This window comes from Coffea arabica, chromosome 8c, assembly GCF_036785885.1.
Source record: "Coffea arabica cultivar ET-39 chromosome 8c, Coffea Arabica ET-39 HiFi, whole genome shotgun sequence".
NCBI classification, from domain to species: Eukaryota; Viridiplantae; Streptophyta; class Magnoliopsida; order Gentianales; family Rubiaceae; genus Coffea; species Coffea arabica.
Window position 1 is genome coordinate 37,454,485 of NC_092325.1, and position 22,477 is coordinate 37,476,961.

Here is a 22,477-nt window from a genome sequence, read left to right on the forward strand (position 1 = left end):
AAGAAGAGGAAAAGTTGGGTAGGGGTAGGGGGAGAGAGAAGGGAAAAAGTCAGGCAGCTGGAAGCATGGGTAAGAGTAAGCCTTCTGGGAAATACAAGGGTAGTAGGGGGTGGAGAAGATTGGTTCAGGAAGTTGGGAGGAGAGTGCCATTGGGAGAGAAAAATTCTGGTATGGAGATAGAGGAGTCTGGTAAGAGGAAGCAGGGTGATGCTCTTGGAAAAGAGAACTGTGAGGAGCCAATGGGAGGAGATCAGAAAAAATTGAAGGGGATGGAAGGGGAGGTTGACAGGGAGTGTTTTCTGAAGATGGTGGAGCCCAACCTTAATGGGGCTCCCAGCCCTCAATGAGAGCTGTGGTGTGGAACTGTCGAGGTGCTGGGAGCCCCTTGACAGTTTCTCAACTTGAGGAGGTTGTGAGACTCCACTCCCCTAAGTTAGTCTTTTTAGCTGAAACTAAAAACAAAAAATTTGTTATGAATAAAATTAGGATGAGACTGAGATATGATAGTCTGTTTGTTGTTGACCCTATAGGTAGAGCTGGAGGTCTGGCTATAATATGGAGGAAGGACTTAGTAGTTAAAAGAGTTCTTTTCATTGATTTTACAATAGAATTGAATGTGGAAGGGAAGGGTACTGAGGAGGATTGGTGGTTTGTTGGGATATATGCTAGTAGTAGTGATCAGCTCAGAGAGCAACAGTGGAAAACCATAGAACATAGAACTAATATATGGGGTAGGAATTGGATTTTAGCTAGTGACATGAATGATCTGCTGTCCAGTGGGGAAAAATGGGAAGGGAAGCAGAGGAGTGATAGAAGTTTTAGAATCTTTAGGAATTTTGTCAATAATAATCAACTGATAGATATTGAATTTGAAGGGATTCCCTGGACTTGGTGTAACAATTGGGATGAGGAGGGTGAGGTTAGGGAAAGATTTGATAGGATCCTGTGTAGTAGGGACTAGAGTAGAGATCATGGTAGAGCTAAGTGTGTGCACATTCAAAATGAGGCCTCTGACCATTGTATGTTGTTACTGGATACTGAGCCAAAGAATAAGAAATGGAAAAAGAGATTCTACTTTGATAAGAATTGGGTGCAGCATAGGGAAGTAAAGAATATTATCTCAACAGCTTGAGATAAACAACAGATGGGGTCCAGGGGGTTCAGGTTAAAATAGAGAATTAAAGAGTGTAGAATGGCTTTGCTACAATGGAACAAGCAGTGTAAAGCCAATGCTAAAACATAGATCAGCAGGATCAAGAAGGAAATAGCAGAGGTTCATATAGGACAGTGTTATTCTTGATTTTGATGATCACAAAGAATTTTGAAATGTTTAACTAATTCTATTCAAATATGAGTGTTTTGCTTTTTAGAGAATCAGGTACAAAGGTGTCAAGAAAAGAAAATCAACCAAAAGAAGAAGCAAAAACAGAGCACTCATGTCGGACGTCCGAAAGGATGAAGAACATCAAAGAGGAAACTCTGTCGGACGCTCATGAGAAAGCATCGGACGTTCGGGAGAATCGGACGCACGCTTCGGACGCACATCGATCGCGTCGGACGTCCGAAAAATTTCGCAAAGTTTTGATGACTCTCTGACGACGTTCGGACGCAGAAGTTGTCGGATGATAAAATCCCATTGGACGTCCGAACAACAACTTGGCTGATTTTCGGACGATGTGTTTGGACGATGAACAAGCTGTCGGACGTCCGATAGTCCCAACGGCTAGCTGACTCTTCATCTGCTTTCTATCCGTTGGAAGCATAAATGAAACCCATTTTTGGTCCCCTTTAAATACAAACGATTCTAAACCAGGGAAGGACTCAAACACACTTTGTTTACAAGATCTCAATAGATATTTTAGTTAGAAAATAGTCTCCTAAACAAGATTTGTTCTCCAAGTAGTATGAAATTCTTGTAAGCACTTCTCTTGTGTTTGAAATTTTCAATAGTGTAGATTTGTTAAGGGTTATCTGAGTGATAGTAAAACTTCTTAACTTGACTAAGTGAGGCTTGGGGCAAGACGGAAGTGATCCCTCCATTGTACATTAAGTTGATTATTTTTCATCAAAGAGAAGGTGCTCATCTTTGTAGTTGGTATTCAAGTTTGAGGAAAGCTTGGCAGACAATCGCTTTGATACTCCATCTTATTCTTTTTGTTTAATAAAATTCTCATTACTTATATACACTCTTATTTCTGATCAACATTGCTCTCTTCTTTAAATTAACTTGGCTGATCACTACTAGACAAGAAGGTAAATTTTTATTAAAGAAAAAGTACATAAACTCAATAAAGTATTTTTAATCAACCTAATTCACCCCCCTCTTAGGTTGTCTTTGGGCCTTACAATTAGTATCAGAGTTTGGTCTCTTAGAGATTAAGCTCAAGCGGCTTGGAGTAAAGATGACAACCAATCATGCCATGTTTGTTGAGGGGCAATCTGTCACTAGACCTCCCATGTTTACTGGTTCCAATTATGTTAGTTGGAAAGAAAGAATGATTATCTTTTTGCAATTCATTGATATTGAGCTATGGTTTATTGTGAATGAAGGACCGCATGATGCTAACGTTCTTGATGCAGATACAGGTTTGTTTTGGCCAAAAACAAGAGCTGATTTGAATGCTCAAAATAGAACCAATCTCACATTGAATGCCAAATCCATGAATGTTCTTTATGGTACCTTAAACTCAAATGAATCAATTAGAGTAAAAGGATGTAAATCTGCCAAAGAAATGTGGGATAAGTTAAGAGAAATTCATGAGGATAATGACAACGTGAGAGAATAGAAAAAGTCTATCTTGGTCACAAAGTATGAATCATTTAAAATAGAACCCCTTGAGAATATTGACAAAATGTATTGCAGGTTCAATGACTTGATCAAAGATCTCGAGGTGTTGGGCAAAGAGTACACCTTGGGAGAGAAAAACAGGAAAATTCTCAATGCATTGGGCAAAGAATGGGAAAGTAAAGTGACTGCAATAGAGGAGGCTAAGGATTTGAATTCTGTGCCTATTGAATCTCTCATTAACTCACTAATCTCCTATGAGTTGAAGTTGAAAACTAAAGTGCAGGAGGAAGAGGACGCGAGAGCAAAGAGAAACATTGCTCTAAAGGTAGCTCAAGGTGAAAATGATCCAGCTCAATTGAATGATGAAGACTCGGATGGTGATGACAACGATCTTGCTCTCATCACAAAAAGTTTCAAGAGAATCTTGAATAAAAGGAAGTTTAGAAGGGGAGGACCTAACAATCAATTCCAGAATCAGTCTTCAAACGCAAGGAACAAAGGAAAACAAGAATTCAACAAGAAACAATTGGATAAATGCTATGAATGTGGACAGTCTGGACACTACGCAAACGAATGCTCCCTGAAGAAAAAGAAAAATGAAAAAGCTGATCGAAAGCCAAGATTCAACAACTTCCAAATTACATGGAATGAATGTAACTCCGAAGGCGAAATTGAAGAAAAAGAAGAATCAGCTCAAATGGCCTTCATGGCTATTGGAGATAATGAGGGAAAAAGCTCAAATAAGTCCAAATGGTTCATTGACAGTGGCTGTTCAAGGCATATGACCGGTGATCCTTCGTTGTTCATAAAGTTAAAATCAAAATCAAGTGAAAATGTGACATTTGGTGATGACGTGAAAGCTAAGACAATTGGAATAGGTGATGTTGGTAAGGATGGTGAAACTTTTGTTCATAATGTGCTCTTAGTTGATAACTTAGGTTATAACTTGCTTAGTGTTAGTCAATTATGTGATAAAAACTTGAATGTGTTGTTCAAAAAGCAGGGATGCATTGTGCTTGACTCTAAATATAATGTTGTATTCAAAGGTAAGAGGTTTAACGATATTTATATTGTTGTTCTTGATAAACTTGATTCATCTAGCTTCCAATATCTTAAAACTTCAAATGAAGATCCTTGGTTGTGGCATAGGAGACTTTGTCATTTTAACATGGAATTACTAAAGGAAATTTCGAAAAAGGAGTTGGTTAGAGACTTGCTAAAAATCAGTTTTGAAAAGGACAAAATTTGTGATGCATGTCAATTTGGGAAGCAAACAAAAATTTCCTTTAAACCAAAGAAGTGTGTATCAATTTCTAAACCTTTGGAACTCTTGCATCTTGATTTATTTGGTCCTACTCAAATTACTAACTTGGGAGGTAAGAGATATTGTTTTGTGATTGTTGATGATTATTCTATACTTTGGTGATATTCCTTGCTCATAAAGATGATGCTTTTAAAAATTTTACTTCATTGTTTGCTAAAGTGCAAAATCTGCTTGGTTTAAAAATTGTTAGGATTAGAAGTGATAATGGGACGGAATTCAAGTTTTGTGATTTTTCAGAATTTTGTGATCATAATGGCATAACACATGAGTTTTCTATTGCAAGGACTCCACAGTAAAATGGTGTTGTAGAAAGGAAAAATAGGACACTCCAAGAGGCTGCTAGAACTATGTTGAGTGAATGTAATTTGCCAAAATATCTTTGGGTTGAAACGGTAAACACCGCATGTTATGTGATGAATAGAATTTTCTTAAGACCTATTTTGAATAAAACATCTTATGAACTAATTTTTGATAAGAAACCTACGGTTGGATATTTCAAAGTTTTTGGTTGTAAATATTTTATTTTGAATTTAAAGGAACATCTTGGTAAGTTTGAAAAAAAATCTGATGAAGGAATATTTTTGGGGTATTATGAGAACAAAAGAGGATATAGAGTCTTTAATAGAAGAACTCTTGTGATAGAAGAAGCTATACACATAACATTTGATGAAACTAATGATGATAATTCCAAAAGTTCGTGTGAGGATGATGATGTAGGTGTTCGTGAAGGAATGAAAAAGCTAACAATTGGTGATGAAGGAAACTCTAAATCGGAAGCAAAGGAAATGGAGGATGAAGTTCATGAAGATCAAGAAAAGAAAGATGAAGACAAGAATGATGATTCATTCAAAGACCTTTCCAAAGCTTGGAAATTTAGCCAAAATCATCCAAGAGAGATTATAATTGGTGATCCATCCGAGAAGGTAAAGACTCGTTCCTCATCTAAGAAATTGATAGATAATTTTGCTTTAGTCTCTCTTTTTGAATCTAAAAATATCAATGATACTTTAAATGATGAAAACTGAATTTTGGCAATACAAGAGAAACTTAATCAATTTGAGAGAAATAAGGTTTAAACACTAGTTGATAGACCTAAAAATCAACCTATCATTGGCACGAAGTGGATATTCAGAAATAAGTTGGATGATAAAGGTGTAGTTGTAAGAAATAAAGCTAGATTAGTTGCTAAAGGATATGCACAAGAAGAAAGAATTGATTTTGATGAAACATTTGCTCCCGTAGCCAGATTAGAATCGATTAGAATGCTTCTTGCTTTTGCTTGCTTCAAAGGTTTCAAATTGTTTCAAATGGATGTTAAAAGTGCCTTCTTAAATTGTTTTATTGATCATGAAGTATATGTGGATCAACCACCCGATTTTAAAAATACAAAATTTTCAAGTCATATGTTTAAACTCTCAAAAGCATTATATGGACTAAAACAAGCTCCAAGAGCTTGGTATGAAAGATTGAGTGATTTCTTGATTGAAAATGGTTTCAAAAGAGGAATTGTGGACACCACACTTTTTACTAAGCATGTGTTAAATGATCTTCTTATTGTGCAAATATATGTAGATGATATTATTTTTTATACTACTAATGAGTATCTATGCAAGGATTTTTCCACCATTAAGTAAAGTGAATTTGAAATGAGTATGATGGGAGAATTAAATTTCTTCCTTGGACTTCAAATACATCAAGCCTTGGAGGGAATTTTTATAAATCAAGCAAAATACACCAAGGAATTGCTGAAAAGATTTGGCATGAAGGACTCAAAGCAAGTTGGAACTCCAATGTGCACTTCTACAAAACTTGACAAAGATGAAGAAGGTAAACATGTGGATAAAAGTACTATAGAGGTATGATTGAAAACCTACTCTATTTAACCGCAAGTAAACCCGATATTATGTTTGCTGTTTGATTGTGTGCTAGATTTCAATCTTGTCTAAAAGAATCACATTTGAACGCTGTTAAAAGGATTTTTAGGTATTTGAAAGGTACATTAGACTATGGTCTTTGGTATGCTAGATCTTGTGAATTTGCTCTATATGGATATTCTGATGCAGATTTTGGTGGTTGTCGTGTGAACAGAAAAAGTACTAGTGGAACTTGTCACTTTCTTGGTAATTGTTTAGTTTCTTGGCTTAGCAAAAAATAAAATACAATCTCTTTGTCTACAACCGAAGCGAATGATTTTGGATTGTTATATGACTGCATTCCTATATTCTGTGATAATACTAGTGCTATCAATTTGATAAAAAATCTAATTCAGCATTCTAGGACAAAACATATAGATATAAAGCACCACTTTATTCGCGATCTTGTTCAAAACTGGATATGTTTGTAATGTTTGTGATGTTTTGTTATGAATGTTTAGTTCTTTTTCATGTTACTAGTTCGTGTAATGTCTCTTTACCTTTTGACTTTTGTGATAACAAAAAGGGGGAGAGATATGAAGATATGAATTTGGATATGTGTGTCGGTTGCTTAACTGTTTTTGGATGATTGAATAAATCTGTGAAGTAGCCAAGTGAGAGGGAGTTTTTCAATTTTGGTTCTTCGATTGACTAAGTAAGGGGGAGCTTTTGTCAATTGAGAAAGGGGGAGCCTATTTGTAATAATCAAATTTCATTTCAAACCATTGTTTTATCATCATAAAAAAGGGGGAGAATGTTATTCTTGATTTTGATGATCACAAAGCACTTTGAAATATTTATCTAATTCTCTTCAAATATGAGTATTTTGCTTTTTAGAGAATCAGGTACAAAGGTGTCAAGGAAAGAAAATCAAACAAAAAAAGAAACAAAAACAGGGCACTCATGTCGGACGTCCGAAAGGATGAAGAACATCAAAGAGGAAACTCTGTCAGACACTCATGAGGAAGCATCGAACGTTCGGGAGGATCGGACGCACTTTTCAGACGCACATCGATCACGTCGGACGTCCGGAAAATTTCACAAAGTTTTGATGACTCTCTGACGGCGTTCGGACGCAGAAGCTGTCGGACGATAAAATCCCTTTAGACATCCGAACAACAACTTGGCTGATTTTCGGACGATGTGTTCGGACGATGAACAAGCTGTCGGACGTCCGACAGCCCCAACGGCTAGCTGACTCTTCATCTGCCTTCTATCCGTTGGAAGCATAAATGAATCCCATTTTTGGTCCCCTTTAAATACAAACAATTCTGAACCAGGGAGGGACTCAAGCACACTTTGTTTACAAGATCTCAAGAGATATTTTAGCTAGAAAATAGTCTCCTAAGCAAGATTTGTTCTCCAAGTAGTGTGAAATTCTTGTAAGCACTTCTCTTGTGTCTAAATCGGAAGCAAAGGAAATGGAGGATGAAGTTCATGAAGATCAAGAAAAGAAAGATGAAGACAAGAATGATGATTCATTCAAAGACCTTTCCAAAGCTTGGAAATTTAGCCAAAATCATCCAAGAGAGATTATAATTGGTGATCCATCCGAGAAGGTAAAGACTCGTTCCTCATCTAAGAAATTGATAGATAATTTTGCTTTAGTCTCTCTTTTTGAATCTAAAAATATCAATGATACTTTAAATGATGAAAACTGAATTTTGGCAATACAAGAGAAACTTAATCAATTTGAGAGAAATAAGGTTTAAACACTAGTTGATAGACCTAAAAATCAACCTATCATTGGCACGAAGTGGATATTCAGAAATAAGTTGGATGATAAAGGTGTAGTTGTAAGAAATAAAGCTAGATTAGTTGCTAAAGGATATGCACAAGAAGAAAGAATTGATTTTGATGAAACATTTGCTCCCGTAGCCAGATTAGAATCGATTAGAATGCTTCTTGCTTTTGCTTGCTTCAAAGGTTTCAAATTGTTTCAAATGGATGTTAAAAGTGCCTTCTTAAATTGTTTTATTGATCATGAAGTATATGTGGATCAACCACCCGATTTTAAAAATACAAAATTTTCAAGTCATATGTTTAAACTCTCAAAAGCATTATATGGACTAAAACAAGCTCCAAGAGCTTGGTATGAAAGATTGAGTGATTTCTTGATTGAAAATGGTTTCAAAAGAGGAATTGTGGACACCACACTTTTTACTAAGCATGTGTTAAATGATCTTCTTATTGTGCAAATATATGTAGATGATATTATTTTTTATACTACTAATGAGTATCTATGCAAGGATTTTTCCACCATTAAGTAAAGTGAATTTGAAATGAGTATGATGGGAGAATTAAATTTCTTCCTTGGACTTCAAATACATCAAGCCTTGGAGGGAATTTTTATAAATCAAGCAAAATACACCAAGGAATTGCTGAAAAGATTTGGCATGAAGGACTCAAAGCAAGTTGGAACTCCAATGTGCACTTCTACAAAACTTGACAAAGATGAAGAAGGTAAACATGTGGATAAAAGTACTATAGAGGTATGATTGAAAACCTACTCTATTTAACCGCAAGTAAACCCGATATTATGTTTGCTGTTTGATTGTGTGCTAGATTTCAATCTTGTCTAAAAGAATCACATTTGAACGCTGTTAAAAGGATTTTTAGGTATTTGAAAGGTACATTAGACTATGGTCTTTGGTATGCTAGATCTTGTGAATTTGCTCTATATGGATATTCTGATGCAGATTTTGGTGGTTGTCGTGTGAACAGAAAAAGTACTAGTGGAACTTGTCACTTTCTTGGTAATTGTTTAGTTTCTTGGCTTAGCAAAAAATAAAATACAATCTCTTTGTCTACAACCGAAGCGGAATATATTGCCGCTAGTGCATGTTGTGCTCAACTTTTATGGATGAAGCATATCTTGAATGATTTTGGATTGTTATATGACTGCATTCCTATATTCTGTGATAATACTAGTGCTATCAATTTGATAAAAAATCTAATTCAGCATTCTAGGACAAAACATATAGATATAAAGCACCACTTTATTCGCGATCTTGTTCAAAACTGGATATGTTTGTAATGTTTGTGATGTTTTGTTATGAATGTTTAGTTCTTTTTCATGTTACTAGTTCGTGTAATGTCTCTTTACCTTTTGACTTTTGTGATAACAAAAAGGGGGAGAGATATGAAGATATGAATTTGGATATGTGTGTCGGTTGCTTAACTGTTTTTGGATGATTGAATAAATCTGTGAAGTAGCCAAGTGAGAGGGAGTTTTTCAATTTTGGTTCTTCGATTGACTAAGTAAGGGGGAGCTTTTGTCAATTGAGAAAGGGGGAGCCTATTTGTAATAATCAAATTTCATTTCAAACCATTGTTTTATCATCATAAAAAAGGGGGAGAATGTTATTCTTGATTTTGATGATCACAAAGCACTTTGAAATATTTATCTAATTCTCTTCAAATATGAGTATTTTGCTTTTTAGAGAATCAGGTACAAAGGTGTCAAGGAAAGAAAATCAAACAAAAAAAGAAACAAAAACAGGGCACTCATGTCGGACGTCCGAAAGGATGAAGAACATCAAAGAGGAAACTCTGTCAGACACTCATGAGGAAGCATCGAACGTTCGGGAGGATCGGACGCACTTTTCAGACGCACATCGATCACGTCGGACGTCCGGAAAATTTCACAAAGTTTTGATGACTCTCTGACGGCGTTCGGACGCAGAAGCTGTCGGACGATAAAATCCCTTTAGACATCCGAACAACAACTTGGCTGATTTTCGGACGATGTGTTCGGACGATGAACAAGCTGTCGGACGTCCGACAGCCCCAACGGCTAGCTGACTCTTCATCTGCCTTCTATCCGTTGGAAGCATAAATGAATCCCATTTTTGGTCCCCTTTAAATACAAACAATTCTGAACCAGGGAGGGACTCAAGCACACTTTGTTTACAAGATCTCAAGAGATATTTTAGCTAGAAAATAGTCTCCTAAGCAAGATTTGTTCTCCAAGTAGTGTGAAATTCTTGTAAGCACTTCTCTTGTGTTTGAAATTTTCAATAGTGTAGCTTTGTTGAGGGTTATTTGAGTGATAGTAAAACTTCTTAGTTTGACTAAGTGAGGCTTGGGGCAAGGAGGAAGTGATCCCTCCATTGTACATTGAATTGATTATTTTTCATCAAAGAGAAGGTGCTCATCTTTGTGGTTGGTTTTCAAGTTTGAGAAAAGCTTGGTAGACAATCGGTTTGATACTCCATCTTATTCTTTTTGTTTAATAAAATTCTCATTGCTTATATACACTCTTATTTCTGATCAACATTGCCCTCTTCTTTAAATTAACTTGGCTGATCACTACTAGACAATAAGGTAAATTTTTATTAAAGAAAAAGTGCATAAACTCAATAAAGTATTTTTAATCAACCTAATTCACCCCCCTCTTAGGTTGTCTTTGAGCCTTACAGACAGCAGGCAGATAAAAAAGGGAGATTGAGTGCTCTTAAGAGACAGCTTACTGAGGCTTACAAGAAGGAGGAAGCTTACTGGGGGCAAAAGGCTAGAGTGCAATGGTTGAAAGAGAGAGATAGAAACACCAAGTATTTTCATACTGTGGTTGCGGGGAGAAGGAGGAGGAACAATATATCTACCCTGCAAAGAGAGGATGGTACTTGGTGCAAGTCTGAGGGAGAGGTTGAAGGGGAGATCAATGGGTATTTTAGGAAACTTTTCACTTCTACTAATCCAAGGCAATTTGATGCAATACTCAATGGCATTCCCCAGGTGATCACAGGACAGATGAACAACAAGCTCACCAGACCAGTCTCTGAGATGGAAGTCAGGAAAGCAATGTTTTCTTTACATCCCAATAAAGCCCCTGGATCTGATGGTATGACACCTTTCTTTTTTTAGCATTTTTGGGATATCATTAAAACAGATCTGATAGCTGCCATCTCTAGCTTCTTTTATTCTAGTCATTTACTGAAAGCTATTAATAAGACTATCATCACTTTGATCCCTAAAGTTGGCTCTCCCATTTCTATGTCCCAATATAGACCTATTAGCCTTTGCAATGTAGTATATAGAATCATTTCTAAGGTTCTTGTGAATAGGTTAAAACCTTTCCTTAAGCATTGCATTAGTAGTAATCAGTCAGCTTTTATTCCTGGCAGGCAAATAATTGATAATATTGTAATTGCGCATGAAAGTATTCATTGTTTAAAACAAAGAAGAACAGGATCTAATGAGTTTATGGCTCTGAAACTAGATATGGTGAAAGCCTATGACAGCGTAGAATGGCCTTTTGTGGTCAAAATGCTGGAGAAAATGGGATTTTGCCAACTTTGGATAAACTGGATTTTTAAATGCATGTCATCTGTTGTGTACTCTTTTAATGTAAACGGTGAAAAAAAGGGTATGGTTAGGCCATCTAGAGGAATTAGGCAAGGGGATCCATTATCCCCATACCTATTTGTGCTTGTGTCTGAAGGACTGTCCTGCCTGTTAAAGCAGGCAGTTAACAATCATTGCTTGTCAAGCTTAAAGATTGCCAAAGATAGCCCTGCTATTTCACACTTATTTTTTTGCATATGACACTCTCTTATTTTGTAGAGCCAGTTTGAAAGAGGCAAGACAGGTGATGAGAATCTTGGAGATTTATGAAATAGCATCTAGGCAGAAGATCAATACTGATAAATCTTCTGTATTCTTTAGTAAGAATACAGATGAGAGTAAGAAGGCAGCGATTTTAGGCTTATTGGGGGGGATGAAACATGTGGATCAGAGCAGGCATCTGGGGCTACCTATGGTTATTGGCAAATCCAAAAGACAGGTTTTCAACTATATTAAGGTCAAGGTGTTAGAGAAACTTAAAGGCTGGAAAGAAAAATTGTTGAGCCAAGCTGGGAAGGAGGTCCTGTTGAAGTCTGTAATAGTAGCTATGCCTGCATATGCTATGAACTATTGTAGGTTGCCTAAGAGCTTATGTCAAGAAATGTGTAGAGAAATGGCAAGATTTTGGTGGGGGGAGAGTGAAGGGAGGAGGAAGACTCACTGGGTGGAATGGGGAAGTTGGCTGCAGTTAAAGGGAAAGAGGGTTTAGGTTTCAGAGATTTGCAGGATTTCAACAGTGCCATGTTGGCTAAGATGCTGTGGAGGATTCTGACACAGCCTAACCTGCTGATGAGTAAGGTGTTGAGGGGGAAATGTTTTAAAGGGGAATCCATTTGGCAGACACAGGTTAGGGCAAGAGACTCTTGGATATGGAAGAGCCTTTTGAGTGCAAGGGAGATACTGGAGATAGGAGCTAGGAGGAGGGTGGGGGATGGTAGAACAGTGGATATCTGGAAGGATAGGTGGTTACCAGATGAAGGGTCAGGTATGGTGGCCTCTCCATAGCCAGCAGATTGTCCTGTCCAGAAAGTTCATGAACTGATCCAGGATGGAAAGTGGAACATAGCAGTGATGGAATCTATGCTCAGTAAGGAGGATTGCAAGAAGATTGAAGTAATCCCTATCAGCCTATGTGAAGGGAAGGATAAGCTGGTGTGGCCATGGACTAAATCTAGACAGTATTCAGTTAAGACTGGGTATATGCTGGCTAGAGATATGAGAAGGGAATGGAGGAGGAAGGAACAACAAGAAGCCAGTAATAGCAGAAATGCATGTCACTCTAATGTATGGAAGCTGCTATGGAACTTAGACATAAAATACAAACTAAAACACTTTCTCTGGAAGTGTTTGCATGGGGTCCTGCCAGTCAATAAGGTGATCAGGAGTAGGATAGGTATAGGAGAGGATAGGTGCAGGTGTTGTGGGGAGATGACAGAAACATTGGAGCACTTGTTTTTCTTTTGTAGTCATGCAAAGCTTATATGGAAGGCAGCTCCAATTGATTGGGATGGTCTAAAGGAGTACAGGCACAGTTTCTGGCATTGGTGGAATAGCCTGATGGAGGTGCAGAACAGAATAGGAGGACAGAGCCACATTGCTTTAATAGTAAATATCCTATGGCAGATATGGAAATCCAGAAACCAAGTGCAGTTTAATGAGGAAAGGAACTGTCCAGGAAGAATAGTCAGTAAAGCTGTTAATGAGTGGTCTGAGTATCAAGAAGTGAGAAATGGGGGGGGAATGGTTGCGGAACAAAGGAAAACACAGGTGGATGAGAGTAGTAAATGGGTTCCACCCCCACAGGGGGTTGTCAAACTAAATACTGATGCAGCCTTGGAGGTTAAAGAAGGTAGAATAGGTTGGGGAGTTGTGGCCAGGAAAGAGGATGGCACGGTAGTAGGAGCTTGGGCAGGAGGTGAACGAAGGAATGGCATCCCAGCAGTGGAGGAGGCCTTAGCCATCAGGAAAGCTGTCATCAAGGCTAAATAGTATGGGTGGAACAAAGTGGAAATCCAATCTGTTTGTAAACAAATGGTGGATCTGCTCAAGGATAGGAATGGGGATCACCCAGTTGTAGGGACCATCTTGTATGATGTACTGGAGTTATGTCAAGGCTTAAGGATTGTTACTTCTCTTTTGCTACAAGAGGTGGTAATAATGTGTCTCATAAGCTGGCAAAATTTGCCATTAGCTTGTCTGAGGAAATTAGTTGGAAGGAGTCCTTTCCAATCTGGCTTACTAGCTTAGCCACAATTGATGTAAGAGCAGTTGCTCAAACAATGTAATCCTTACTTTGATTAATGAAATTTGTTATCGATTGGAAAAAAAAAAAAAAGTTATCCAACTTTTATAAATTTGAATAATTATGAAGAGAAAATAAATGTCATTTCCGTGCTAAAAGAAATGGTGATAATGAACTGAAATTGAAATATAACCTGTAAGCTATACACATACAAAATTAATAGATAAATAAAAATATACAGTTTAGAGATACAGAATATATATATATATATATATAATACAACAAGAAAATGAAGAAAACTTGTTGCTTGCCGAAGATGTCTTTTAGTTGTTGATCTAGTCAACAGGCTCCTGAGTCACGCTTCCGAATGTGCGCAAACTCAAAGCTATTATAGTTGAACAACAAAGACTATTTGATTATCGTAACCCCAAATAAAACAAGACAATGTTCGTTAAGGAATCCAGTCAACCGGCAACACCTTTGAGTTTGTCTATACTAATTACTAATATAAGTTTCATATTTGTATCTATTAATGCAATGTGTACTATGTAATGTAATTGTTAATGGGATTAATCTTGTATATCTAACAGTCTATGTATATCTAAAGATTAATGGGATTAATCTTGTATATCTAACAGTCTATTTGTATCTATGCGCCAACAAGCATGGATGCATATTACATGTGTCAAAATGAAAGTTTAAATTCAACTAAATTGAGATTATGCACATTTATCCATGCCACTAATATATACATTATCATAATGTATATAAAATTAAGGGATTTTTTAATGGCTGTGCATACTAACAATTATTATCCTGTATTGTATTTATATGCTTTCCTTATTTAATCTTCCTACCCTTGCTTGTATATATTTTCTTTCCCTAATTAATTTTACATGTCTAAAAAATATGACATCTGAGATATAGTTTAACGGGCACCCATTAGATAGATCCTAAAATTAATCTTAATTAATTAATTAACAGAAACGAAGAAATTGTTATATCTCTAACTTTCTGCTTACAAAGGAAGAATCATCAAAATGCACATCCAAAGATATCACTAATTACCTTCTGGATGACTAGTACTAGATTATGTTATATTACATGTGACATAAACACTTGCCAAATGAACTACTTGCCTAATGTTGGTTTAAAAACTATTTTCAACATGAACTATTCCCTTGCTTTCTCGAAGGGCTGCTACAAAGAGTCTTTGATAACAACCAATTACAATATTTTACTTACACTTGATTTAGTATATTAATATAGGCATATATGCATGGCAATTATACAGTACCCCACACGGTTTGATTATCGCAGTTTTAAACAACTTATGACACAGTATCGTAATTGATGTTTTTCAGACTATATTAAAAAGCGGTGATTGAAATTCACCAGTTAACCGAATTTTGATGGTTGTCCAAAACATAGAAATTAGTACAGCAAAATTAATTGTTAACCCTCGGAAGCTCACAGATAAAGGTGTATTGTCACAGATAAAGCTCACAGATAAATTAATTGAAAAATGTTACTAATTTTAGGAGAAATTATGTATCGTAAAAAAGGTTTAATAATTTTCTATTAAGCATAACTACTGCATACAAAAGGAAAATATATTTGACTTTATTTTGCTTTGATTAGAAGAACTTGTACTAGTAATAAAGGAAATTTCAATTCAACAATCAACGTGCATATAATTACAGTAATTTTTTAGTCATTTAGACTAATATATGCCATAAAATAGTCAGATTTAGTCATTTGTGAATTCATAATTTGAACAGTTTACATAAAATTCATCAATAAAAAATTATGATTATTATAAAATGACATTTTATAATAATTTACCTACCATTTGCCAATAAAAAAAGAGTTTGATAGAAAACATATGGATACAAATCCATAATGTAAATGATACAAAGTAAGTTTGAAAGTCACAGAACTTAACATATGGGTAATTTTACTATAATTTTCAAAAATTATGCTATGTTAATAAAACTTTAATTTTTATACTTGTGACCCAAAAAATAAATTTATTAAGATTTTACCATTTTATTAAATTCATAGGCATTAATATATGAAAATTGTGTACCATTGTATTATATTCATAGGTGTCAATGTATGGAAATTGTGATGTATAAATAAGTGTAATTCTATATATAACTCGAAAGATTTGTTGTTTCTGTCATCCAAACTTTCTAACCTTTCACAAATTTAAAAATAATTCAAATTTATAATATGAATTTGAATAAATATGGAACTTACATTTTTTTTTGAAGTAAATTACTAATCTATATCTGAAACTTAGTTTTTGAAGAGTAAGTTTAGTTCAAGTAATGGTAAGTTTTTATAGATTAATAGTAAATATTGTTGATAGAATAGTAAATTTGGTTAATCATCAAAACTTACTAGTTTGTGGCATAAATTTACTATTTTACTCAAAGAAACTTATATGAAATAGTATTAGGAAGTTTATTTGAAATAATGCTAAGATATTTTATTAATAATTGAAGCTTAGTATTATAGTTAGTAATTACTCGTAATGTAAATGTATGATACATAATTGTACGTATCATTTATAAATGTTATATGTTTTAGGCACTTTAAATATACTATGAAATTTTATTTTTTTTTTGCATATAACCTTTTTTGCTGCCCTTACTTTCACTTACGACCCTCTCACTTTGACAGTTGTTTATTTTAGGCACTTCACGTTTCACCTTTACACTTTGGAATCCCATCAACTTTTCCTATCTCTTTTCCACTTAATTTCAATGTCCAACAAGTCTTCAGGTTCTAGGTCACAAAAGACATTTACACGTATCTATCCAACACACTTTTCCTACCATTTGTAGCCACAATTATACCGCAGCAACTTTCCACACCTCTTCTCTGACTCTGAACATACCTTAGCAACATCCATTATTTCCTTGTAACAATGGTAAAATCTTATTTTCAGAGCAAAATGGCCTGAAGGAATCGATATGCCAACCAGACTATTTTAGAAATACATAACTACTTGTAGTAGTTCCGAGCTAAACTATTCGACAAAAACTTAATTCAGAAACCTCGATTACGAATATTTGGATTTCACATCACAAGTCAAGCAAGAATTTGTGCAGAATTGGCTACACTTAGTAGAAGTTCATTAGGAACCGCAAAAGTTGCATCTTTAAATAGGAAAAAAGGAAAGCATTTAATGATTTTAGATGTGACGCTTATTTTGCAACATCACAAAAGTGAAAAGATGACACTAATAACAGGATAGGGAGAGTAGACACGAGAAGATGATACATAAGAAGGTATATCATGAAAAGGTATCATCCTAGTTGAGTTGTGGGAATCGTGGTTCAGCAACTGCAACGAGAGGTTTGGCAAGGAAGCCAGCATCCTCGCACTCTGCTAAGTCGATTTGCGAATGACCTGATGGAATCTTCCAGCTAAAGCATTGAAGAAGTCTGGCCAGCAACATCACAGTGAGCGTGGAACCCAAAAGGACTCCTGGACATCCACGCCTTCCGGTGCTGAAGGAAAACATATTTAATTCTGGATCGTTGAGATCCATTCTAGCATCATCCATGTCCTTCATGTGTCGCTCGGGCTTGTACTTAAGCGGATCCTCCCAGATTCGAGGATTACGGCTAAGTCCTGGACGGCTGACGATAACATGGCTACCCTTCGGGATGAAGTAGCCACCAACGACGGTGTCCTGAGTGGATACATGAGGAACATTAAAGGGTGCTAATGGATGGAGCCGCAAGGACTCTCTTACGCAGGCCTTCACATATTTCAGCCTCGGAAGGTCAGACTCTTGAACAAGCCTATCCTTTCCAACCACGGCGTCTAGCTCTTCTGTGGCTTTTTGAAGCATTTCAGGTTGATTTGGCATCTCTGCTAATGCCCACTCCACAGCATTTGATGGATTATCGACTGTCGCAAACATTAATTCCTGTCGAGCATGCATCATAGTAAAGTTAAAAGTGAAAACTGATACTAATCCTTTTTAACCAAATTCAGTAACCAACTGACCGTACAACAACACCATATTTCAAGTTTCATTTTGGTGGTGATTAAGGCTCATTGAGATTCCATCCTTTTCTGAGTTCTTCTAATCAACAAATTTGGGCAAATTATTTTTTAATATTGTCAGAGCGTGGCTGATGATGTCGTCTTAAGGCACCTTTTGTACGGCATTTGATGTGGACATGATTTACCTGAATGTTTCCACAGCTTTGAGTCTGCATGCAAGATTTTAAGTTTTGGAGTATGGTCCCTACGATTGATTTTGTACTTATGTGAAAAGGCACTAGCTGATAAGGTGCTAAAGTTTGATTTACTCCATTTGTTTAAGAAATTTTTTATGTAACCATGCAGCAGGATAGAGGATTCCTTACAGTAATTTGTGCTCTAATCTCCTCAGTTGTTAAGAGGGGTCTGCCGTTGCTATCTTTGAGCCTGATTAGGACATCAAGAAGGTCTTCTTCCTCCTTTTTCACGCCACTCTTCCACATTTTAATCCTTTTTTCAATTTCAGGATCTTGGTGCTTTCGTACGCATGCAATGGCCTCAGTAAGAATCTTTCCGTAGCCATCAAAATCAAAAATCTTCATCCAGGGCATGTAATCAGATACGCTGAATGCATACAAATGAGCAAGCATTTTGAATAGTGCATTGATATGTTCAACTTCCTCAGCACCTGGTCCTCCATCTTCCATTCCTTTCCCGAAGAATCGCTTGTTGGAAATCATTTTTCTAGTCACATTTCCGCAGTAGTGTTGCGTAACCAATCTTATGTCCACTAGCCCACCGGTGGCATTGCCCTTGCACTGGCTGTAAACATAATTAACCAAATGATCTGCTTCCTCTGCTCGCTTGCTGTGAAGCCATTGGTGTTTAGCAGGTGAGAGCACACTGGAAACGACCATCCTCTTCATTTTCTTGTATTGATCGCCCAAAGGTGAACGGATTGTCGTCAAGAATCCTTCACTACAAAGTTCTGCAGACATGGAAACAGGTCTGCTGGAGAAAATCGTGTCTTGTTTCTTGAGGAATTCGCGAGCGAGTTCAGGAGAAGTGACAGGAATGATATGAACACCGAAAATGCGGATACATGCGATTTCGGTATTCAAATCATCCATGACTTTGCATATCCATCGATTTGTTGGTCTGTTTCTCAGCATTTGGAAAATGCAGCCAAAGAAAGGCAAGCATTTTGGGCCAGGAGGGAGAGGTAATCGAGGTTTGTTGTTCTTTAGACAAATAGTTAACCATTTGTCCATCATAAAGATCACCAACAACACCAAAGCCATGAATCCTGAGAAAAATGGGATCCATGAGATTGAGATAAATCCCAAGCCTGAATCAACACGAAGCCCGGAAGTGTAATTCATGACTTGAGACCGTATGAAAAGGTTATCAGGCTGCGTAGGTTCGTTTATTCTTGTTACACAGGCTAAGGAGGAGTGTAGGCAAATGCAATTCTTGTTGATGGTTTGTAAAGAGTTCGATCATGCGAGCTTTTTATAGGAGAACCTTGTTGCTGGCCGCCAAATGTTTATGACATTGCAGCACTGTCCCCGTTCAAGTGTCACAAGGAACTTAGATATTAGGAACAGTACTTATTTGCCCATGTAGCATCTCTTTCAACTCAACAAACGTGCAGCAGCACCAAATATGAACAATACATACCACGTGTAAATTAAGTTCATAGTCTAATGCCGAGGACGACTTAGTTTAACGGTTAAAATTAATGTTTCAAGATTTAAAAGTCTTGGGTTCTGTTGCCTCTTTGTCCTTCTCTACCTCTTAAATCCCAAAAAAAAAAATCCTGGGTTCGACACTAAAGAAACACTTTGAAACTTTACTATTCAGTTGTTAGATTTTACTATAAAGGAAACTTAGCACCACTTCTGGCACGTTTTAGATCACACGGATCCTCAATACCACTTTTTCGGTGGCAATTCAGTGTCATCTATATTTATGTTAAATGTCCTGTTTATTTAATTTGTCATGTGTTATTTATTTAAATTTCTTCTATCATCACATAATAAGTGGAATTGGCACTAAATTTGATATCGAGTAATGACATAGAGAATCCCAACTACATAAAGAATGACACAGGATGTAAAACAGAAGATCCATTGTGATTTATTCTTTTTAGTTGCTTGCAAACTTAGCACCACTTCTGGCACGTTTTAGATGTGATGCATTATTGAGCCTGTCCCAATCTTCCGCTCTAACGCGGGCCGGGTTTTGAGCGCATGAAACTCATCACTATCTCGTACAGCGTTGAGAGTTGAGACCATAGCATGTTACACGAAAGCGCGGCTTTCTCTGCAGGGTTGTCACACAAGATAAGCACGCCGCCCACCTGCTGGCCGGGCGAAATGAAGTTCTCTCCCGGTCAACTGTCCACAAAATGAGAAAGAAAGGCCAATAATTTTAGTTGTGCACATTATTGCCTGCAGACGATGTCTACTGTTATTAATCCTTAGTCCAGAATGCAGATGCTATTCATTCATGCTTCAGAACATGTGCAAAGTCGAAGCTAGTATAGTACCCACCCCTCCCGTGCTAGAAAAAATAAATAAATAAATGAGAATAACAAAGACAATATGTTAATTTAACCCAAAAAAAAAAGATAACTTTTGTTAAGGTACCCTTTTTTTAAAACAAGACATTTTGATTAATTTAAAGGGTTAATTACAATTACCTCCCCGAGGTTTGACCAAATAACGAATCGATCCCTGAGATTTGACCAAATTACAAAATAATCCTTTGATCTTGCAATACCATAACAAAAGGGTCCCTGCCGTTAGTCAGGTGACGTTGACTGCTAAATTCTAACAGATTTATGCAATGAAAGTTCAGGAATACCCATCATCCCTTCCATTTTCCCAGCTATCAATCTGCACCAACCTTGCTGCAAAATGCATGCTTTGGGCATCAGATTCTTCGTCTTTATAATCAATCCAACTTTCTAGAATTCCCATTGGTTCTCCCACCGCTCTTTGGATTTGTCTATAATAAGGTTTTTACTTGAAAATTTCAAAATATGAACAAAATAGTATTCAAATAAGGCCTACTGTAACTCCATAACCACAACTAGCAAACCATTTCATTTCATCAGATGCAATGAAAATACTTCAACAAATATCAAATAAGTCTTTTAAATGTGTCAGATGTTGCTATTTTAATACCCAACAAAAGATCTTCAATATGAAATTGTTCCACTCATCTTTTGCTGAATCCCTCACATTTTAGATCTTTTCTCTTAAATTTCATGAGTTGCAAATTCAACTGGATGTATTTGTAGACATTTGTTTACTTGTTTGGAGAAGGTGGCTTAAGAGAAATAACAAACTAGGGGAGTATAATGCATTTACTGTACATCTTAGTTAAGTGGGAGATAGCTAAGACAAGGGAGAGGATTGGATTTTGGTAGTCACCACTTGCAGAAGGATAAATTTGCGAGCAAATCTTTTACCTTTTGTATTTTCTTTCTTGTTTTATGAGTCTTTAATTTCCTTCCTACCATTTACGAATTTATTTTCTTTTTTTTTCTTATTATTGAAGGAATTTTTTAAAGTTTCTTTGATAATTCTGTTTGCTTCACATTTGGTTTTCTTTTATTTATAGACTTTTCACATGGATTTAGAAGTTTTCCTTTCTTCAAAGTTTTCTAGATTTCACATATCTGTTGTTTCTCATATTTGTTGAAAATTTTTTGCATATCAATTTAAAATTGAATTTCAATTTAACTTTTTCAAGTAAAAGAGGTATGTTTGTCATTTCATGGCCTTCGCGGATGGAGTTTAGATGGTGTTACTAGCAAGGGAGGTCAATGTTGTTTAGCCAAACCTCAAGGTAAATTTGGTAGTTTGGCCTAATCTCTTGGGAGGTAAATGTAATTAACCCAATGGTTATTCAGACTTTTGGCTATTTCCGTTTTATATAAATAACAGAAGTTAGCATGGGAGAGGAATCTGTTATTGGTCAAATCTCATGGATTGATTTGTTATTTGGTCAAACCTTAAGGGAGGTAAATGTAATTAACCCTAATTTAAAAGTGTCTATTAATTTGTCCTTTTTGCATATGGGATGTGTCTAGTTTAAAACAATTGGTGGGATTTTAATACATCAACGAAATGACCTTTTTAGAAAAAAAAATGCAAAAGTTGAAAAAATAAAATAAAAATAAAAGTGTCTATTAGTATTTTTAAACTTCTAATTTGAATTTGATATGTCTCTAAGGTGAAATCCAAATAAGATAATTTTCATTTTTTCTCACTAAGATTTTGCTTAATGTTAGTTTGCTCTTTCCTAAATGTATGAAATAATCAAATTTGCCCTCTTTAGTGGTCTGATTATATATTGATTACACAAAAATATTAAATTGATAAAAACAAAAAAATTTCTGCTCTATTTATTTTCCTTAAAATCATTTCGTATTCCTATAAGATTAATGTTTATTTTGTATGTATTATTTTAGTTTTATTAGGCTTTCAATCGAATAACAATGATGATGATGATACAAAATGTTTGTATTGAGATTGTTGGTTGAAAAATAAATTCTTTTTTTGTTTATGTAAATCGTTATAAAAATTGTATTATAATTTTTTGTCAGTCAAATTAGTCAACAATTAATAATTAATCAAAACTATTAAAAAGGCTGTTATGTTTTGCTTTTTAAAACAAATATCAAGAGGCAAAACAAAAAATATCATATTTACATTTGGTTTGGAGTAAAGGTTTAACTACAACCCAATTACGTTGACCAGTTCAAACCAACCCACGAATAATCCGTTCAAGCCTATCTATTAATTTTGAATAGGTCTAAATAGGTACCCATTAAATCCATTTAATTG

General features: G+C 35.9%; 2 protein-coding genes across 2 annotated transcripts; one reads left to right on the top strand and one right to left on the bottom strand.

Moving 5' to 3' along the window:
• Positions 1-343: 343 nt before the first annotated feature.
• Positions 344-11,956, top strand: LOC140013557 (uncharacterized). The gene is made up of 5 exons (XM_072062872.1): positions 344-919; positions 10,427-10,868; positions 11,247-11,472; positions 11,591-11,906; positions 11,948-11,956. Exons 1-5 carry the CDS (start codon positions 344-346, stop codon positions 11,954-11,956), a joined length of 1,569 nt encoding a protein of 522 aa, XP_071918973.1.
• Positions 11,957-16,796: 4,840 nt separating this feature from the next.
• LOC113708988 (tryptophan N-monooxygenase CYP79A68-like) lies at positions 16,797-19,000 on the bottom strand. The gene is made up of 2 exons (XM_027231742.2): positions 18,005-19,000; positions 16,797-17,559 (listed from the first exon to the last, which is right to left on the bottom strand). The coding sequence occupies exons 1-2, from the start codon at positions 18,998-19,000 to the stop codon at positions 16,936-16,938; spliced, it is 1,620 nt and encodes a 539-aa protein (XP_027087543.2). The 3' UTR covers positions 16,797-16,935.
• Between the last annotated feature and the right edge of the window lie 3,477 nt (positions 19,001-22,477).

Excerpts from the sequence above, each read along its gene's own strand:
- LOC113708988 (XM_027231742.2), bottom strand. The coding sequence starts at position 19,000 with ATGAATTACACTTCCGGGCTTCGTGTTGATTCAGGCTTGGGATTTATC. Across the intron at positions 17,560-18,004 it reads AGATTAGAGCACAAATTACT|GAATTAATGTTTGCGACAGT; the intron begins GTAAGGAATCCT and ends CATGCTCGACAG.
- LOC140013557 (XM_072062872.1), top strand. The coding sequence starts at position 344 with ATGAGAGCTGTGGTGTGGAACTGTCGAGGTGCTGGGAGCCCCTTGACA. Across the intron at positions 920-10,426 it reads ATTGGGATGAGGAGGGTGAG|GTTGTCTTTGAGCCTTACAG; the intron begins GTTAGGGAAAGA and ends CCCCCCTCTTAG. Across the intron at positions 11,473-11,590 it reads GTGCTTGTGTCTGAAGGACT|AGCCAGTTTGAAAGAGGCAA; the intron begins GTCCTGCCTGTT and ends CTTATTTTGTAG.